The sequence below is a fragment of the Agelaius phoeniceus genome, chromosome 9 (genome assembly GCF_051311805.1).
Source record: "Agelaius phoeniceus isolate bAgePho1 chromosome 9, bAgePho1.hap1, whole genome shotgun sequence".
Lineage (NCBI taxonomy): Eukaryota > Metazoa > Chordata > Aves > Passeriformes > Icteridae > Agelaius > Agelaius phoeniceus.
In genome coordinates, this window is record NC_135273.1 from 13902347 (window position 1) to 13921777 (window position 19431).

The 19431-nt window shown below is 39.4% G+C and overlaps 1 protein-coding gene across 8 annotated transcripts in view; it reads left to right on the plus strand.

The window, feature by feature from the left end:
- LCOR (ligand dependent nuclear receptor corepressor) overlaps positions 1-19431 on the plus strand; it is a 90027-nt gene that overhangs the window by 24378 nt on the left and 46218 nt on the right. For 5 of the 8 annotated variants that reach the window (XM_077182981.1, XM_054637626.2, XM_077182984.1 and 2 more), the window contains 2 exons: positions 5991-6056; positions 6473-6552. In XM_077182981.1, the coding sequence (XP_077039096.1) occupies positions 5991-6056; positions 6473-6552 (146 nt within the window). Of the gene's footprint in view, positions 1-4379; positions 4474-5990; positions 6057-6213; positions 6388-6472; positions 6553-19431 lie in introns of those variants that run through there. The other 3 variants (XM_077182985.1, XM_077182986.1, XM_077182982.1) reach the window with 2 other exon arrangements.

Consider the following 19431-nt stretch of genomic DNA (forward strand, 5'->3'; position numbering starts at 1 on the left):
AAGAATGGGGAAGCATGAAATTTGAAAAATTGGTTGAGATGCACAGCTTTTACTTTTTTCCCCAAGAAGCTAAAGCAAACTTGATTTACCTTGTAGTTGGAGTCCTTAATTGGTCTCCATGCAGATAACGAGATCTCTCATCATAGGTAGATGGGAGTTTCTTTTATTTTGTTGCATGAATAAAAGAATATTCACAACTTATAATTATATGCATGTCATGAGACTTAGTGTATATTAATAACTGTCCTGTGACTTTTTTCCACCTCCCTTGTTGCTTGGTCTTGCTTTTCTATTAAGATGCTTGTGACTGAAACATTCAAGTTTAATAGATTTTTGTCCTAAAAGAGACAGAATTCCCGTGTTACACATAGAGTGTAGGATTTTTCTGAATTAATTCCTGCTTCAAATCCCATAGCTGTGGATAAATATAACCAATCTTGACCAGAAAACGCAGGCACAAGAAATCCAGTAAAAACCTGATGTGATGGTGGCTCTTGGTTCAGACTAGTTAATGAGACTCCTAGCATGATGAATCCAAGTGCTGGGAGAGAATGAAAGGGAAATAGATCTCAGCAACCAGCCTATGCTTTCCTAAGTAACACCTTCAGAGTCCTAGAGTAGGGAAAACGATGATCCAGTCTTAAGGTGCGTGTCTTGTGTCTTCAATTGGACCCTTGTAAAATTAAAGAGTGTCTTATGTCTGGCTGAGTTTGATCAGCTTCCAGTTTCAGCTGCTGGATCTGGGTATGTCTTTGAGAAGCTGTTTTTCCTGTTCCTAGATGTGTGATTTGTGGCTTTCTCCATTCCCCCTACCCCCCTTTCCAAGTAGTGTTTAATTGCATTTGCTTTCGTAAGCAGCTTCTGTGACCTGGGCCTTTTGTTAATTGCTGCTCTTCCTGTCTTTGTAGCTCCAGCAAATTTAGTGACTGCTTTCTTCCAAGTCACTGACTAGGACTGAAATGGCAAATGGCACAGGGCCAAGAACCAGTATCTGATGGACCTCACTGCCAGTAGTTTCTCACTGCCACCAATATTTTAAGAGCTGTCACTTAATTGATTTTTAATGTTTTGTATTTACTTGACTGATTTTTTTCCTTTGGTTTGGCTTAATGTTTTTTTTTTTAATTTTGGGCGTTTTTTTAAATATGTGGTTTTAGTCAAGATATGTCATGCCAGCCCAAAAGTCTAAAGATATTATATCAAACCTGTTGTTAATTAAAATTTTAGTTTTGTAAGACTCTAATAAGAATTTCTGTAAGCCCATGTTTATTGATACCATTTTTGCTATCAATTCCTAAGAACTATTCATTGGTTTTGAAAACCTTTACCAGTTTGAGACCCTGGTACTAACTTGTTTAATGTTTTGACATTTCAAAGTGATTTTTTTTTCTTTTTTTTTTGAGCCCATTGGGACTTCCACAATATTTCAGGACTTTTTGGAATTAAACACTGCTGCAAATACTCTGAGTAACTCACAGAAAAAAACCCAGCACACGTCCATTGAATATTAAAACAACTTGCAAATGTTAGTAACAGCACTTTGATAGATTTTGTTGAATTATTGCCATTCTATGGAACGTTTTGTAATATCCTACCATATTCCTACATATTTTATCTAAAAATTCCAATGTATATGTGCCTTGATTTTGATTTTATCTTTGCTTACTTTAAAGCTGTTTGCATCTCCTCTCTGACTTTTGCAACATTTCTGAGTGTTGATTTAACTTCTCTGCTCTGAGTCTTCTTGTCCATCATCCAACTGCTTGTCTCCTCTTTGTGCTTTTACTCCTAGTCACCTGGGTTTGGGTTTTGTTGTTTTTTTAATTTTTTCCCCCATTTAGCAGGTCAGGTTTTCTCCCCCATGGGTTTGATGGTTTCTGATATGTTCTTAGATGGTTGAGTAATTTAAACAAAATATATAGCAAACTAATGTCTTAAGTGACTTGACTAAATTTCCAGCTTTTTGAACTTGTCCTTTTAATGTGCAAATTGCTATATATTTGATTGTTTATTATAAATAAATGCTGATGAATCACTTGTCTTAATTTCTATTGCAACTGGTCCATTGCAGTTTGATTTGATCCTTGTGGATCACTTCCATCTCTGGATATTCTGATTCTCTGGTTCTGTGACCTACTATACTTAACTGCTGGCCTGAGTATTACTCATTAAGTCTATTGAGGTTTAGTTTATAAATTGATATTCACTGATTAAATTTATATGCATAGATAAGGGCTGAGGAGTTGACAACTATGTATGTTGCTTTTAATTTTCTGCCCTTGCTATGCTGATTTTTTTTTTGAGTTATTAACAATTTATGTAATAATACACTCAGAGCAATAGTAGTCTGTGGTTTTTTACTTCTCCTAAAATGATTTGTACCTGTACGTTAAAGTAAAGCTTTACTGCTTTGACTAGATACATATCTAGGGCTGAATTATGTAGTAACTATTCAAAGGTATATTTGAGCTGTGCTGTCTTAGGGGGAAAAAAGCATTGTTTGACATGCTAGGCTCTGTGTCAATGGCACTCCAGAAGTGCATTCCTATCTTTTTCTGAAGATCTTGCATTCCTGTTTTTATAGTAGAGAATGTGTCTCTGGCTAATTTGCATTACTAGATACTGTTATCCCAAGGAGCCTGGTAGCTACTTAATGATCACAAGGGCTCTCAGTTTTAAGGGAGAAGATGACATGAGGGCTTAACTTTTTTTTTTTTCTTTGCAAAGCTTAAATTAAACTATTGTGTTAAATCGTTGTCTTACACCATTAGCCATCAAACTACAATTACAGTTTAAATTTCTGCCAAAATACATGGTTATAGATGGGTAAAAATGCCAAGAAAAGACGAAAATAAAACTGTTTAGGTGCAGAGAGAAAACTAGTGAAAATTGATCATGCTGAAGACTGCATAGTCAACCTTCCCCCCCACCTTCTCTTTAGTTTTAATTTCTTTCCTTGCTACCCTTAGCAGAAAAAATGGCACATATATATTCTGATTTTTACCAGAGAATGTTTTAGGGGAGGCTTTACTTGTTTACAGTTTAACTGTTGTGAAATAGGAATAAGTGTGTAACAACCTCTGCATTTAAAAAGTTATTCCACCCTTGCTTCAGTACTAAGGGTTTGCTTTCTTTGTTCTGGGATTTATTTTTTCTAATTCCACACTTCCTAGAGAGCCTTCTGGAAAAGAGAGATGTTTTAAAGTTTATAAATTCAGGGGGATTTTTTAAAATTGAACTATTTTTTCTAAATTCTTATACTAACATCCAGAAAGTGTTTTTCATTGGAAAGGTCACCAGTAACATTTGTGAGAGTTAAATATGTGGCTGCTTTGATTGTGAAGAGCATATCAGAGATCTAAATACAACTGATATTGAAAATCTAATACTGATTTCTAAAATACTGGAATTTTCTTTCTTTTTCTTTCTTCTAATTCTGTTATTCCTGCAACTTTTCCACTGGCTCTGCTCTTCAGCTGCTATAAACTATCAGACACTGAAATACAGATGATGAAAATATAGAAACTGGAATTTAGCAGAGAGAGCCATGTTAATTTCTGTTCCATTTGAAATGCAGGAAAATATCATCTGCCAAATGGAAAAGGACAATCGGTGGGAAAAGAAATGTTCTTTTCAAGCTTCTAAGAGCAGTGACAATGGAGAGAAAAAATACTATAAAAAGTAGGCAGCTCCTTTTTCAAGATTTTGTTTTCAATGTATTCTGCATGATTAACTGTACACAGTTGCTCTTTTGGAGCCCTGAATGACTGAACACAACATCACAGGGCTTAAACTGCCTTTGCTGCATTGCACTTTGCATTTGGGGGGAATAGGGCTCAGCTTTATGGCAGTTTTACCAGTCTCTAGTATAATTTTTGAATACATTCATACTTCCCTTATTTGCCTTTTTTAATGTCAAACATTGCACATAAGATGTTCTGCTGTTGCTATGCAACTGCTAAATCCAATATTTAATATTAATAAAACCCGAGTGGCATTAGCATCACTCAGAACAGTGGGCTAGCAAACTACGATCGTACAATATCCAAGCTGTAAAACTTGGCAGGGACTTCAGTGTGCAATTGCATGCATGGCAAACTGTGGGGCATGAGTCACTGCCAGTTACTATTAAAAGATTGATGAGTTTGAGTAAAATTTCTGAAGTCTTTTGATTTTTATACATATATATATATATATATATACATAAAATAGAAGTTCTAAACAAAAAGATCAAGAACAAGGTTGGTTAGCTATTTTCCTTAAGGTTTCATTTCAGAGTCAAATTCTGAGGGTCTCTACCCATATGTTAAAAACGTTATAAACTATTCAACGTTACAAACCTATGGGTCAATACCCTGATTCTCCTATTTTTCTTCTAGGTCAGGTTGGTCGGCCCTTTCCCACTGTTCCTGCCACTTCCTGAAGCCTGAATTGGCTTTTTTTGGAGGCAGTGCTACTTCTCTGCCTGACAAGGTGCTGTTCAATGGGGTGTGTTTCCAGTTTCTCCTCTTCCACCTTGTTTTCTGATTTCTCCCTATTTCTCTTCACTCTTGACTGTTATTTCACCTTTTTTTTTTTTTTTTTTGATTCTTGGTTCTTTCTGAGATTATATTTTTAGTGTTCTACCTCAGCAATGCTTTTGCCATCTAAGTCATGTTGCACCCTGCAAATTCTGTAGCATCCTGCGTTGGATTGCTGAAGATGTTGGTGCACTGACACTCTTGCTGACACCCAGAGGAATGAAACACTGTTTGTCATTTCCTTTTGAAGACTGCTCTCCAAAACATAACTTAGATATTAGATCTGGATGAAGTCGGAATTATTTTAGAATTACTGCTCTTTTGAAGTGTAATAAACTATTTCCTTCATAGTACACAATCATTTAGATTTTGACTGATGTCTTAAACATTGCTATTTTGGGTAGTTTATCTGTCCCTGATTCACCCATGCAAGTTTCTCTAAATTTAAGACCATACTTTTGTTTCTTAATTTGTTTTTTATTTCTTCTTCTGCCACTCAAAGACTCAAAGAAGTAGGAGAAGCTAGAAGCCCCTAGCTACTTTCAGCCATTCTTAAAGCTACAAAGCAAAAAGTATTGGAGGGGGGAGGGAAGGGCAGGCAATAGTGAAGTTATAGTCTTGAATTTTTCTGGTCATTCCATTTTTATGCATTTTTATGAGGTGGAATTTGTCTATCACCCTAAAGTAATCTTTGTACTTTTCATACTCACTCTGCTAACCCATCTTCTCACAGTACTGGGTAGTTAATAGCTCTGTAGATTTTTTACTGCTAGCAGGGGGTTAGTGTAATATTGATTTAACTTTTCCAAATAATGGCAGCAATTTTGGTGCATGTTTTCCCTCTTCTGGAATAAACTTAAATTGATTAGATTTATTTTAAGTGAGGTATAAATCGTGGCATTGGAAGTAGATCGGACTGTGTGTGTCTTGGATGCAAATCTGTGATTGAAATTTGATTTCTTACTAATATGGCAATGCTGAATCCTTCTCATTCTAATTTTCTCTCCTCAAAACTGCAGTTCTTGAGGAAACACTGATTCTAATGTTTACAGAAATTTAGAAAAGTAACTGAATGCCACTGAGATGAAAGAATGTATTTTTTAAATTGGGAAAATTTACCTTCTTTCAGTTCAGAGGCTTAAATGAGAGTATTTTTATTTGTGTAGAAATTTCTCGGTCGCGTTGTAGAACCTGCAGCTTCCTATGTTCTTTTGAAAATGGTTTATTTCAATGTTGTAATGTTCTTTGTTTTTAACCTAGCTACTTAGAAAACTGCAGGAGTCAGTGGACTCTAGGCTGTGCTATGATTTATCAGTAGTTCAGTCATCACAATTGACCCGTGTATCTTGTAATACTTGGAGAAAACGTGTTGAGCTCTGTTCTTGGAACAGATAAATATAGAACTGCTATTGTGAATATTGTAGTGACGTACTAATCTAGAAAGCTAACAATTCTTTTATTTGCTTTTAGGGTTTGAAAGTATTCTAGAAGGCCTGTTTGGACCTGGATTATTAAAAGATCTCAGTTTGTTTAAAGGTATTCAATCTCTATGTTTGTATCTTGTTCTGCATTTCTAATGACAGAAGCAGCCTCAGCTCTGCCTCTAGAAAATGTGTGTTACCGTGGTGATTTGTGCTTTTTTTTCCCCCTCCCCCAGGCAGTGCTCACAGTTAGTTTCATATTGGCTAAAATTACTAATGAGTGTGCGTTCATCTTTATGTAGCTGAGAGTGTATTTTGCAGTGCTCAGAAAAACAGATTTGTTGTGCACAGATAAAATGTATATAGTTTGGTAATCTGGGGATTTAGAAAAATGGCCGAAATGAAGCCTGAATCCTCAGAAAGCAGGCAAGAATGTTGTGAAACAGGTATTTAATTCAGCATTTCTCTTTTGGCTCCAGTTGTGTCGTGGTTTATGAATATGAAGTAATTTGCTATTCTTCTGATTTACAGACTGTGAGCCTGAAGGTGTTTCTGATTGGTCTTTTGATGAAAATTGTCTTTTCTGCTGCCTGAGAAGAGAAAAAGTAAAGGTAACAATGCAGATGTGTGAAGCTAGTAGTTGTAGGGGAGGGACAAAGGGAGGGAGTTTGCTGCTCCTAGTTAACTGAATATGGAAAATCTGCAACCTCCTACCCCTTTCGCCTTTGGAAAAAGGTTTTCTGAATTAAATTATGCAGGTTAATGAACAGACTTGCTTCTTTCTCTGCAACTTTTTCTTTGTAGTATGTAATGCAGGTGGTGGGTTTCTTTTTTTTTCTTCCCTGTGCATTAGCTCTTTCTGTTTGGTGTTTTTATTTGTTTTGGGTTTTCCTGAGTTCTTTGTAAGGGATCTTGTTGGGAATCATGAAACCTTTCCCAAGGGAGCCAGATGTGTGTTGTGCATGTTTTCTACAGTCAGATGATGGGCTTATCTTCAATATGGAAATGTGGTCCATTTTAACAGTCTAGAATCTTGTTCTGTATCTTGGAATCTTCTTCCCTGTGGGCCATATCCTTTTATTAAAGTGCTCTTGTGCATGGTAGATTTTTGTACTGTGCTTGTTCACAATGGAGCCAGAACCTAAACATGGACAAGTCAGGTTTGCCAACACAATAAACTTGCAGTTTATTTTCTTATGGAGATTATAGTTGTATATAAAACAAAAGCTATGGTGCTATACTGATTGTTGTTCAGCCCACGTATTGAAATTGTGATTGTTCTATAACATAGGAAGGAAGGATCATCTGTCTTGGCAAAACTTCATTTACTGGAATTTGTAACTACTGCTTCTTCCTGCACAATGTAAAACAACACCAGAATGGATCTCTATCAACTTAGGAATTAAACAAAAGCACTCTTTCCTCTGCAGCAGCTAGCATGTAGCTGCATGGCTTGTCCATAAAGGAAGTACCTTGTTGACACTGATATTTGCCATGCTGCTAGTTCATGCATGTTTCTGTATTACAGCTTTTATTAAGGCAAAAGAGGAGGTTTAGGAGTGCTTGCATTTAGAACAGATGTAAGTCATAGTTATTTCATTGAGACTGACAGCAGGTAACATGTATGTATACTTGTGAAAGGAGCTCTGTCTTTTTTCTTACCTCATTTCATAAAAGGAAAAAATCCAGTGTTAAGAACAGCTCTAGTGAAGCCATTGAATTGATTCAGAAATTAATTTTGTGGTGAGTGAGAGACTGGTCATAGTGTGGGCCAGTTGGACAGTTTATGGGTAGGTATTCAAAAAGGCAATCCTACTCCAGCCTCTCTGTCAATTCTGTTGGGTTTGGGTATTTTGGCTTTTTGGCTTGCCTTTGTTTTATTTTGAAGGAATGTGTCCTTTTAGGTCTAGGGTTTTTGTGTGTCATCTGAGAGATGGTAGGATGGGAGTGCTTCCTTTCCCCTGTGGGTGCAGCAGATTGCTGCCCTGCTGGCACTGATGTCATTAGCTTGCAATACAGAGTTAAATATGATTCTTTCACAAGAGCCTTCAAATAGTGTGAATTTGACAACATCTTAATTAGAATTCTAATATGTGAGACTAAATTGTTGAAAAAAAGGTTGTAACTTAATTGGTATTTAGCTAAATAATGGACAGTCTTCAGTTAATTCAGTTCAACTAAATTTGGAATGGTACTAGTTTATTTGACATCTCTTCCATTGAACATCTGAACTGATCTTTAATTCTTTAGGGAGTTGCAGGCTGTTCATGTGTATCCTCTCACCTTGTTTGGAGAAGAACTGGGCAGGGTGGCATGGTTTGGGTTGGTGCTTGCATGAGTGCTGAGATACAGAATGAAAAGGTGTGTAATGGATTGTGTGGCTGGGAGCTGGATAGCCACAAGCCATGTATTAAGATAGTGTGTGGCTGTGGCTGGCCTGGTTTTTTGGGTTTTTTTGAGTACATAATTACTAGTACCTCCTTTCGGATTAGTTGAATAATCAATCAATCTACTTGATTTTCACCTGTAAGTGACATGTAGATACCTAGTGTAACAAGTTCAAAACCAATAAATATCTTCAGGGTTTTTTTCTGGATTTCATTTGCCCATGAGAATTACCTGTAACTTAGGAGACCAGTGGCTGTGCATAAGTAAAAATGGGTTCTGGACTTGTAGATGAGAATTGGAGGCCAGTATTAGTTTACTGGCAGAGCTGCTTAGAGGGTAAGAATCTACATTAGCTGTCCCACTCAGTGATAGTTGTTACTGCTTCTGCAGGCAGTCAGCTTCAATTACATGACTTCTTCAAAGGATGGAAAACCACCTTTTGAAGTATTCTAAAAAGATGAATTTATTTGTACCAGCAGTTCTAATTGCAAATACTGAGCAAATACCTGCATTTTGGCAGTCAAAATGCAAGACAAGTTTTGATAGAGAAATTGACTTAAGTGTTTTCATTTGAAAGAGATAACAAAATACAGACAAAGTAGGGAGCCAGCATCTTCCCAGACATGTTTTTTCCCAAATCCAAAGGGTTATGTGCAGTAATGGAGAACTTTTAGAAACTGGACTTCTTCTTTTCATCACAGAATGCAGAATACACAATTGTTTCTGCATGGTGTGTCAGAAGAATAAGTGGTTACCTAAGGTGCTGCTACCAGGTTATTAATGTGGGTGCCTGTGTGCAGAAATGGACAGGTAGCTTGAAAGACAAAAAAAACCATTTAGCAGCTCTGGCTGTCTCCATGAGGTGAGAGAAAGACTGGGATGGGACCAAATCTGGGACCAAATCTGACAAATTCACATTTGGATAATGTGCAATTGTGGTAATTCTCTATTGCTTGTGGTCTTTATCACTTTTTCTTCTAAAAGGTTGTGGTACAGCCAAGACCCATCAATTGAGATGGATTGAAGTGTACTTGCTTTATCTCTTCTTAATTATGATTCCTAATTTTTCTGTGTGGTTTGTTAAATAATCTGACTGAGCTATCATTACAGAAGAAATCTTTGGCTTCATGTAGAATATTTGTATCAAATGAGATGGTCTCTAGTGGCATTTGCTCATAGTTGGAGCTCAAGCCTAGTTTAAGAAAGGCCAGAAGAAAGGAGAAACTGGAAAAGAATCCTTTAAGAATATTCAGTTGAGTATATTCATGTAGAAAGGAAAACACTATTGTCTACAATGACATAAAGCAATTAATGTGTATTTAGAGAAAAAAGGAACACACATACATAGACACACAACTAATCTCATTAGTTGGTGAGAGCAGAACAAGAAGGATAATACTCCTAAGCACATTAACTATTTTATAGATATATTTAAGCTACAAAAATAGCAAGAGAGAAAATGACTTCTAGGAGCATATTCTGGATTCATAGGCTGCTTGATGCCAGAAGATTGATTCTGGTCTGCCAAGTTCTCTAAAATACCTGGGCTTCAGTGAAAGGACCTCTCACAGTTCTTTCATTTGTGAAGAAGTGTTTTAAGGTACAGCATTTGAAGAAGTTATTTTAAAATTCAAAATTACTCTGTTATGATTTGGGTATTTTTAAAAGCTTGTAATTATTTTACACAAATCTGATGACCTTTGACTATGGAGGAGCATAACCAATAAGATATGAACTGTGGTAAATGTCTGAATAATACTGAAGAGAAGTTATCACTCATCTAAAGCATTAACTTGTAGAATAATTGAAGGTGGCAAAGGAAATATCTGAAAATGAGTTGAAGTTGTAGAACTCGTACAATTTTTGATGGCTTTAGAATGTGTTTAAGCTGTGTATAGAGTTCCTCAAGTGTGCTGGAACATGCTCTAAAACATTTTAAATGGATTTCATCACTTAAACTCAAGCATTTAGACTGTTTTGTATTGTGTCATTTTAAAATTATTTGATATGGAGGCTAAAACTTGAAAATATTGTTAGTGATAATCTCCAGATGTGTTTAGCAGTAATGCAGGGTTGCAGCTTTTCTTGTGCATCAGTGTTAATTGCTATGGATCAGTCAAGTTGCATGTTTTGAATTTGATAAATATGATGTCAGTCATCTTACTGTAAAAATATATATATTCAGTAAGTGAGGGAGGTCTTAAAACTGATTAAACCATCTGAATTTTTTTAATACTAAGCTGGAAGCAGTCATAGATGCTTTAAAGGACATGCTCAAAATTGAAAATGATCTTGATAAATTTGAATAACAGGACAAGACAGACCTGTTTTGTCAAGTCACAAGTTTCAGAGGTCTTAAGAGTGATAGGAATGTAAAATTAGCAAATGACTTCATGGACTGTTTCAAGAGAAGAATTTGTGTTAATACCTGGAGAGGAAAACCTGAATGCTGGTGAAGCCTCAAATGACTGTAGCATTTTGAGAGATGTAAACAAACTGAGTATCATTGAAATGAAAGCAACAAGAATGATATTTTCTTGCAGGTAGAAGGAATGAAGAGGTCTGCTACCCTTAAGGCTTGTCTACAGAAAATTGTTCTCCTTTGTGTTGGCTATGAATTAAAAAGACTGTACAGTCTTAAGGAAAAAAAAAACCACATTGGAGAAGACAATCTAGGGGTGTTTTAGCATTCCTTTCTTACTCAGTGTTCCTGCTTTTACGTTGAGGTAGGGTGGGAGGCTGGATGGGGTCCATGGGGTTGACCAGTCAGCCATGGGTGGTCTCTGGGCAGCCTCCTCCTTTTTTCCCCTGAAGATGGACAGGAATTCTCTCATCCCGTTCTAGCTTGTGGGCTCTTCCCATTCCATCTGTGTGTGTGCTGTGGCTTAAACATGAAACTGCTGTTTGCACATCTACACAACAACAGCCTGCATCATAGAGTTCTCTTCATGTCAGCAGTTTAGCATTGGAATTGCTGTATCAACATTTCCTGCAAGGAGGCTCTCAGTGAGCATCCAGCAGTAGTGCTGACGAGGCTGGGCTGCCCAGGATAGGTGGTCTCACAAGGTCACACACTGACCTTGCCTTTTGAAAACCTGAGCTCTGTATTTCTAAGGCTCTTTGACTTAATTACATTGTTATGCTGTTTATCTTAATGTACAAAAAGAGCTTTAGCCCACAAAGAGCATGTGCAAACCACTCCAGGTATCTTTCTCTGAAGGTTTATTGTTCAGTAGTGATGCTGCATGTTCAAAGGTGGATTCTAGGAATGCTCTGGGGCATTCTGTTCCCACCTGAAGAGAAGCACAAAGAGAATAGAAAGAATCCTGTGTTTATAAAAAATACCTAAAAGTAACTGAATGGCTATAAATACCCTGAAAAAATGCCCAGTGAAAATACTATGTAGATATTATTGGGTTTTTCTTCTTCCTACTACCTGCATGTTGCTACTGAAAACTTTGATGTGATTTAGGACTGTAGAGTGAGTGGGTAAATCTGAAAGTAGTGGTTTTAAATAATGGTTATTGGGAAGAAATACCAGAAAATGTAAAAAAACCCACACCTAAAAAATCAACAACCCCCCACCCTAACCAAAAAAAACCCAAAAAAACCCAACCAAAACCAACAGAAATCAACCAACCCGACACTCCCAAACCAAACAAAAACACCTCACTTTTGGAAGTGGAATAGCAATCACAAATACTTAATGTGAAAGCTTGAATTTTCCTTCTGGGGAGAAAAAACCTGCAGATTCCTGGAATAATTATGGTACAATGGATGAGAAAACAATTAAAAGTGCAATAAGCAAGAACTATTTCCAGTGTATTTTGTCTCACGTAGTCAGTGCTGCACTGAACATGCCCAAAGACTTTTTTATTCAAAGTGCAAGGTTAAATCTGACTCTTTTACATAACTGTATTTCTTTGTTTTGATATCTTAGCATGGACACTGATAAAAACCATGCATTTAAGGAGATGCTCCTTAATTTGGGGGGTAAAAACTAAGCACTGCCATTTTCTTCCTATTATTCCTCTTCTCTCCTAAATGCAGATCAAGAGATCCTTTACTGAGCATAAGCCACTTAGAATTTATTTTTTCTGGGTGATCCCTTTTTCTTCATTCCTTCTCTATGTAGCAAGTGTACAGCTTTAGTTTCAGTAGATTAAATGGTACTCTTCTTACATTGCCTTTATATTAGTTATATAAAATACATTTGTTTATGGTGAGGCAGGGTACTACTCTGGACTATTTTTCCACTGAGTTGCCAGGCTAGTATTTACAGTGTTTTGTTATAGATGCGTAAAGTGCTAGGAAGATTTGAAATGTATTGTGTTGGCCAAGGGTTATTTTTATTTTAGGCTTCTTCCAGAGCTATATTCTGTTAAAGAAGAAGCTTCTCCTATGGGAGCAATCAGGTTTGAATCTGGTATGAAAGAAAGCCTCAGTCATTTTGTGAGGCCTTCACTTCTGCAGGCTCTTACCTTCACAGAATCAAAGATGTTTTTACTCACTTGTTACCTCTGTCATTGCATGTTCCTTATATTTCTGTTTGTCGTAAAATACTGCTTTGTGTCTGTACCCTGAGATAGCATCTCCCTTTGCTTTTGATAGAGAGCTTTTGGAAGCTGTTAAATCACAAATATGATATGAAAGCCCATCCATGTGGTTCAGGCCAGAGTCCACAGCATTTGGTATTATTACCCTTAGCACACAGTTCATGTGACTTCTGCGTTCGTTAATTTACTGTGGGCTTGTCATATAACCTTGCTTCTTAAAGCTTTTGAAGTTGAGACAGCACAAATTTAAGAATTGCTTATTTTTCATTTATTGTGATTTATAAATGAATTTCCAGTTCTTCCCTTCTAGATCCATGTGGATATGAGTCTGAAATCAACTTACACAGTAGAGGCCAAAAAAACAGATGCAGCCTAAATATTATGGTAACTGATACTTTATAAAGGTTAACATAACAAAACACTCCCTGAAGCCAAAGAGTAGCTGTGTATACATTCCAGCAGTAGGTAAATACAGGTATCTTTAATATAGCTTAAAATGAAAGTGGAAGAAGAGGGCCAGTAAAGAGATTTTCCTCCTGAGCAGGAGCAGGAATTAAACTGATAGAAGTGAAAAAAGGTGTGTGCATCTCGGGGTGGAACCTAAGCATTTAGATTTTGTATTTTTGTAACCTTGTCTTCTAGTTTCTTGACTGTACTTAAAATGAATGATGTATCCTGGCATCTCACGTGCCTAATTATCCTAGTTTGAATTTATTCTTGAGATAACTCAGCTGCTTCCAATTGTGAGAATGGATTTTATTTCATTGTAGGTGTTGTAACAGCTAACTTAAATTTATTTCACTTAAAAGTAGCTACTATTGAGCTTCTTCACATAAAGGTCCTGTTTGTTGATAATGCTTGGTCATTTTTTGCTTCGTTTGCATGAAGGATATATGGAGTAAGGAGAACTGTGGATATTTTGCCTTCAACAGTTATTTCTTGAATCTAAAAATAATAGCCAAAGAACAAGTGCTAGATATGAGATTTGCAGCCAAATGCTTTTCTTCTTTATAATGGACTCTTATTTTCTGTATTGTTATCAAATCTTACGTTTGTGTAAGATCATCATCATTTATGTCTTGGGTTGTAGTGTAAGGTGTCACCAAAGTATGTATTTTACCACCACTTCCATCACCTTGTGATGAACTGTTAGTGATGGGTCCTTTGTATCAGCTGCATACCCCACCTATGAGTTGGGTGTAGTGTTCTCTTTGTTACACCCAGCCTAAGGATGGTCATCTCTGCTAATGTGCTGTCAAGGACTCCCCAAAACATCCTGTGTTTCATAGGATTCCATCATTCCATTGTAAAATTCCCTGTCCTGGGGTAGGTACTGAACTGTTCCTGCCTGGATTTGAGGGTGTTGTATGATCTCAAGGTCTGGGGACTTGGGGGAACCACCACTGGACCCCTGGGGAAGGAGCAGACCTTCCACAGGACCACTGCTTTGACAAGTCCACATGCATCATTTCAATGGGACTGCAAGCACCATTTAATCAGACTGCCACCACCACCCTGACCAAGAGGGTGCCAAAACTCTTTGTCAGTTTAAGCCAGTGTTTCTGTACTATTGCCTTTAATGTAACTTTCCTATTAAATTGTAGCTCCATGTGGAAATCACTTGCAAGGTATTTGTGTAGGGTTAATTTCTCCCTCTGGTTGACCTTCAAACCAGCACATATTTTGACAACCAACATGCAGCATCCTGAGAGACATCAGAATTGCAGTTTTGCATTGTATTACAGAAACTGCCTATTCACCATGATGCTTGACATGTTTGCATGGATGTTGTACCTTGCTCTCCATATTTTTCTGCCAGTTGTGATACTCCTTTTGAGACCAAGGATTGCTATGAAAATTGCTTTGTTAGTTCTTTATGTCTACTGCATGATAATATCAGAGGCAGTGAACCTCATTTAGATTATATATTCAGTTTTGTTCTCCTGTCCTGGTCTGGACTGCTGGTTACGAGGCCTTGTTAATAATCTCACCCAGCCAATAATGGGAAGAGTAGAGAATGGTTTCTTCCAGCTTTTCAGGCCCAACACAGCAGTTTTTGAAAATACTGAGTTCTGTCTGGATGTCAAGGATGGCATAATCTTGTTAGTTTTGCTCTGTCTTCTCTGTATGGCCTGCGCTGTGTATGTATTCTACGCCATGCTTGGAGTCAGGACCAAGCTTGGTGTAGTCCAAGCATATTCAGGAGGAGGAGGAAAAAAGAAGCCAATCAGCAGGCACCGTGTCTAAACAAGCTGTCACTGAGCCATGACAGCCTAAGTCAGTAGCAGTTGCCTCTGTTCAAGAAAAAGAAATTGAAGAGCAAATTGGTCAGCATAGGGACTGATGAGGGGACAGCAGGACCTTTGTACCCAGGTGGAAGAGACAGAGCTGGAGATCGTCACTCGGTCTCTATCCCTGGGTGAGTTGTGTGAGCTGCGGAGCGAGTTCACCTGCCAGGTAAACGAGTCCTTTCTGAGCTGGCTGCTGCACATCTGGGACGCTGCAGCCAGTGACACCATTCTGAAAGGATGTGAGGCTGGGATTGCTGTCCCAGGTTGTGGTCATTGACCAGGGCATCAGGGAAACCCTGGAAACTCTTAGCTTCTGGCAGTGGCTACTAGCAAGTAAAAGGACTAGGTACCTTTGTAAAGGGGACATCCACGTGCAAAAAGGAATCTGGAGCACAATGGAATAAGCTATCCAATGCCTAAGGGAATTAGCTGTGCTGGAGATATTTTTTCCGGAAGATGAGAGATTCCCTAAGAGCCCAGATGGTGTCCAGTGCACATCACAAATGTGGTTGAAATTCACATGGCTCAGACCAGAAATATATTCCCACTACATAGCAACACTGCAATGGAAGGAAGGAGAGGACAAGGTGGATGCATTGGTCAACAAACTTTAGAATTTACAAGGGTGCTGTCACTGCCCTGTTATGCACCCACATCTCATATGTGGAAACAAAGCTGGCTGGGCATGTCTGGAGCTTGGAAGACAAAATTGAAGAAGGTCACCAGAAACTGAGGAAGGAGCTTAAGGAAGGAATTTACCGCATCTTGCCAGAACCAAGAAGAGTCTCTGTCATTTGGACCAGATGTCCCCCAGCCAAGGAGAGAGGATATGCTCCATGAGGTAACCTCTGTTTTTTCCTTCAGGACCATGGAGAAGACATGAAGAAGTGGGGTGTACCTCTTCCTTAGCCACCCAGGTACATGAAGTGAAAGGAGGAGCAACAACCGCAAGAAGGTCATCTAGAGTCAACGCTGCTTCGGTCTCTCTTAGACAAAGCTCCAGGTGGTAAAGGAATGATGATATTACCAACTCTCTTGAGGGAACCTCAAGGTCATATTTATAGGAGGAGAGCAATGTGTACAATGACCGGGATTTAGAGGGGCCCATGCCTTTAGCCAGGTAGGGCAGGGGGACAGTTGGATCTATTGGACTGTGTGGATCCAGTGGCTTGGCATGTCTGACCCATAAAGGTTTATGGCTTTGGTTGACACCAGTGCTCAATGTACCCTGATGTCATCGAGGTATGTGGGAGTGGAATCTATTTCTATTTTTGAGGTGACAGGGGGATCCTAGCAGCTGACTCTATTGGATGCTGAAGTGAGCTTGACTGGGAAGGAGTAGCAGAAACATCCCATTGTGACTGGTTCAGAGGCCCCATGCATCCTCAGCATAGACTATCTCAATACTCAAAATGACATTGCTGGGCTTTTAGGATAGCTGCTCTAGAGACAGAGCAAATCAGACAACTGAATACCTTGCCTGGTCTCTCAGACAGCCCCTCTGCTGTAACAGCAGGTACCAATCACCACAGCAACAGTGCACCATCGGCAATATCGCAGCGACTGAGACTCTCCCATCTGTAAGATGAGTCCTGAACTGGAGAGCTAAGGGGTGGTCAGCAAGACTCATTCACCCTTTAACAGCCCTCTGTGGCTTGTGCATAAGTCCAGTAGAGAATGGAGCCTGACGGTGGATTACCTTGGCCTGAATTAAATCCTGCCACCACTGAGTGCTGCTGTGCCAACCGTGTTGCAGCTTCAGTACGAGCTGAAATCCAAGGCAGTAAAGTGGCATGCAACCATTGACATTGCCTATGATTTTTCTCTGTTTCTTTGGCAGCAGACTGCAAGCACCAGTTTGCTTTCACCTGTAAGGGTGTGCAATATACTCGGAATTGACTGCCCCAGGGGTGGAAGCAGAGTTCCACCGTCTGCCATGGACTGATCCACACTGCACTGGAAAAGGGTAGGGCTCCAGAATATCTGCAGTACATCAATGACACCATCATAGGGAGGAACACAGCTGGGGAAGTCTTCGAGAAAGGAGAGAAGATAATCCAGATTGTCCTGAAAGCTTGCCACTAAATGAAGTAAGGTTGAGGGACCTGCTCAAGAAATCAAGTTTCAAGTAAAGTGGCAAGATAGACATTGCCAGGTTTCAATAGAAGTGATTAACAAAATAACATCTATGTCTCCACCAACCAACAAGAAAGAAATGTAGGCCTTCCTAGGTGCTGTGGGCTTTTGGAGGATGCATATCCCAGAGTACAATACAGTTGTAAGCCCCCTCAGTCTCATGACACAAAAGAAAAAATATTTCCGGTGGGGCTCTGAACAAGCTTTTGAATTAAACAGGCAATTCCCATGCAGTAGCCCTTTGGTCAGTCAGGACAGGGCAGGAAGTAAAAAATGTGCTCTACACTGTGGCCGGGGGAAATGATCCTTCCTGGAGCCTCTTACAGAGACCTGAGGAGACCCGAGGATGACTGTTGGGATTCTGGAGTTGGGGATACAAAGGGTCTGAGGCCAGCTGTACCCCAGCTGAGGAAGAGATTCTTGCAGCCTACAAAGGGGTTCAAGTCACCTCAGAAGTGATTGGCACTGAAGCACAGCTGCTTCTGTCAACCTCACTACCAGTGCTGGGCTGGGTCTTCAAAGGGAAGGTTCCTTCTACACATCATGCCACTGATGCCATGTGGAGCAACTGGATCATGCTGATCACACAGGGAACCTAGGTGGGAAATCCTAATCTCACTGAGATTCTGGAAATCATAACAAGATGGCCTGAGGGTGAGAGTTTTGGACTATCTTCTGAAGAAGAAGAGGAGCAGGTGACATGTGCTGAGGAGGCCCCACGAAATAACCAACTACCAGAGAGTGAAAAGTGATAATCCCCTCTTCACCAAGGGTTCCTGCCCAATTGTAGAAACAAACCAAAAATGGAAAGCTGCTCTGAGGACCCCCACACAGAAAGCTGCAGCAGCTACCACGGGACAAGGCAGATCAAGTCAACTTGCAGAGGTTAAAGCCATCCAGCTGGCTTTGAATATTGCTGAATGAGAGAAGTGGCCGAGACTCTACACTGACTTGTGGATGGTAGCTAATGCTCTGTGGGGATGGCTGGATTGGTGGATAAAGGCCAAATGACAGCGCAGAGGGAAACCCATCTGGGCTGCTGAGATCTGGCAAGACATTGCTGCCTGGGTAGAGAAGCTGACTCTGAAGGTCTGTCACATCAATGTATGTGTACCCAAAAGTCAGGCTAATGAAGTAACAACATGCAGGTGAATTTTGCTGCCAAGATTCAAGTATCTCAGGTAGATCTGGACTGGTAGCACAAAGGAGAATTACTTCTAGCTTGTTAGGCCCTTGATGCCTCCAGTCATCAGGGGCATAACAATGGGCCTGTGACCACTCCTGTGGACTTAAACATAGACAGTATCTCTCATGGATGACTGTGAGAAGTGTGCTGCAATCAAGCAAGCCAAGTGGATGAAGCCTCTTATGGTATGGTAGACAGTAGTCAAAATATAGGTACAAGGAAGGATGGCAAATTTACTACATCACCCTTCCCCAAACCTGCCAAGGCAAGTGCTATGTGCTGACTGTGGTGGGACCAACTACTGGATGGCTGAAGACCTACCCTGTGCCTCACACCACTGCCCAGAACACCATCTTCAGCCTGGAAAAGCAAGTCCCGTGGAGACATGGCACCCCGGAAAGAATTGAGTTTGACAATGGGACTTGTTTCAAGAACAAACTTATAAAACCCTGGGCTAGGGAACATGGCATTGAGTAGGTGTACTGTATTCCTTATAATGAACCACCTCCTGGGAAGGTGGATGGTGCAATGGACTATTAAAAACCACCCTGAAAGCATTGGGCAGGGGGACCATCAAAAACTGAGAGCTGCCTTTAGCAAAGGCCACCTGGTCACCAACAGCCAAAACTCCATCAATCAAGCTGATCCTGCCCAGTCCTTGCACATGGTAGAAGGAGATAAAGTCCCTGTGGTACACATAAGAGGTATGTTAGGACAGATAGTTTGGATTAATCCTACCTCAGGCAATGGCAAATCCATCCATGGAATTGTTATTGCTCAAGGACCTGGTTATACTTAGTGGGTAATGCAGAAAGATGGGGAAACTTGTTGGGTACCTCAACACACCAAATTTTAAACAAGAAATGTGTGTAATGTTTCATTGTGTGCATGTATGTATATATATATAAAGTAGAGTTAAAGAAGGTTATTAAT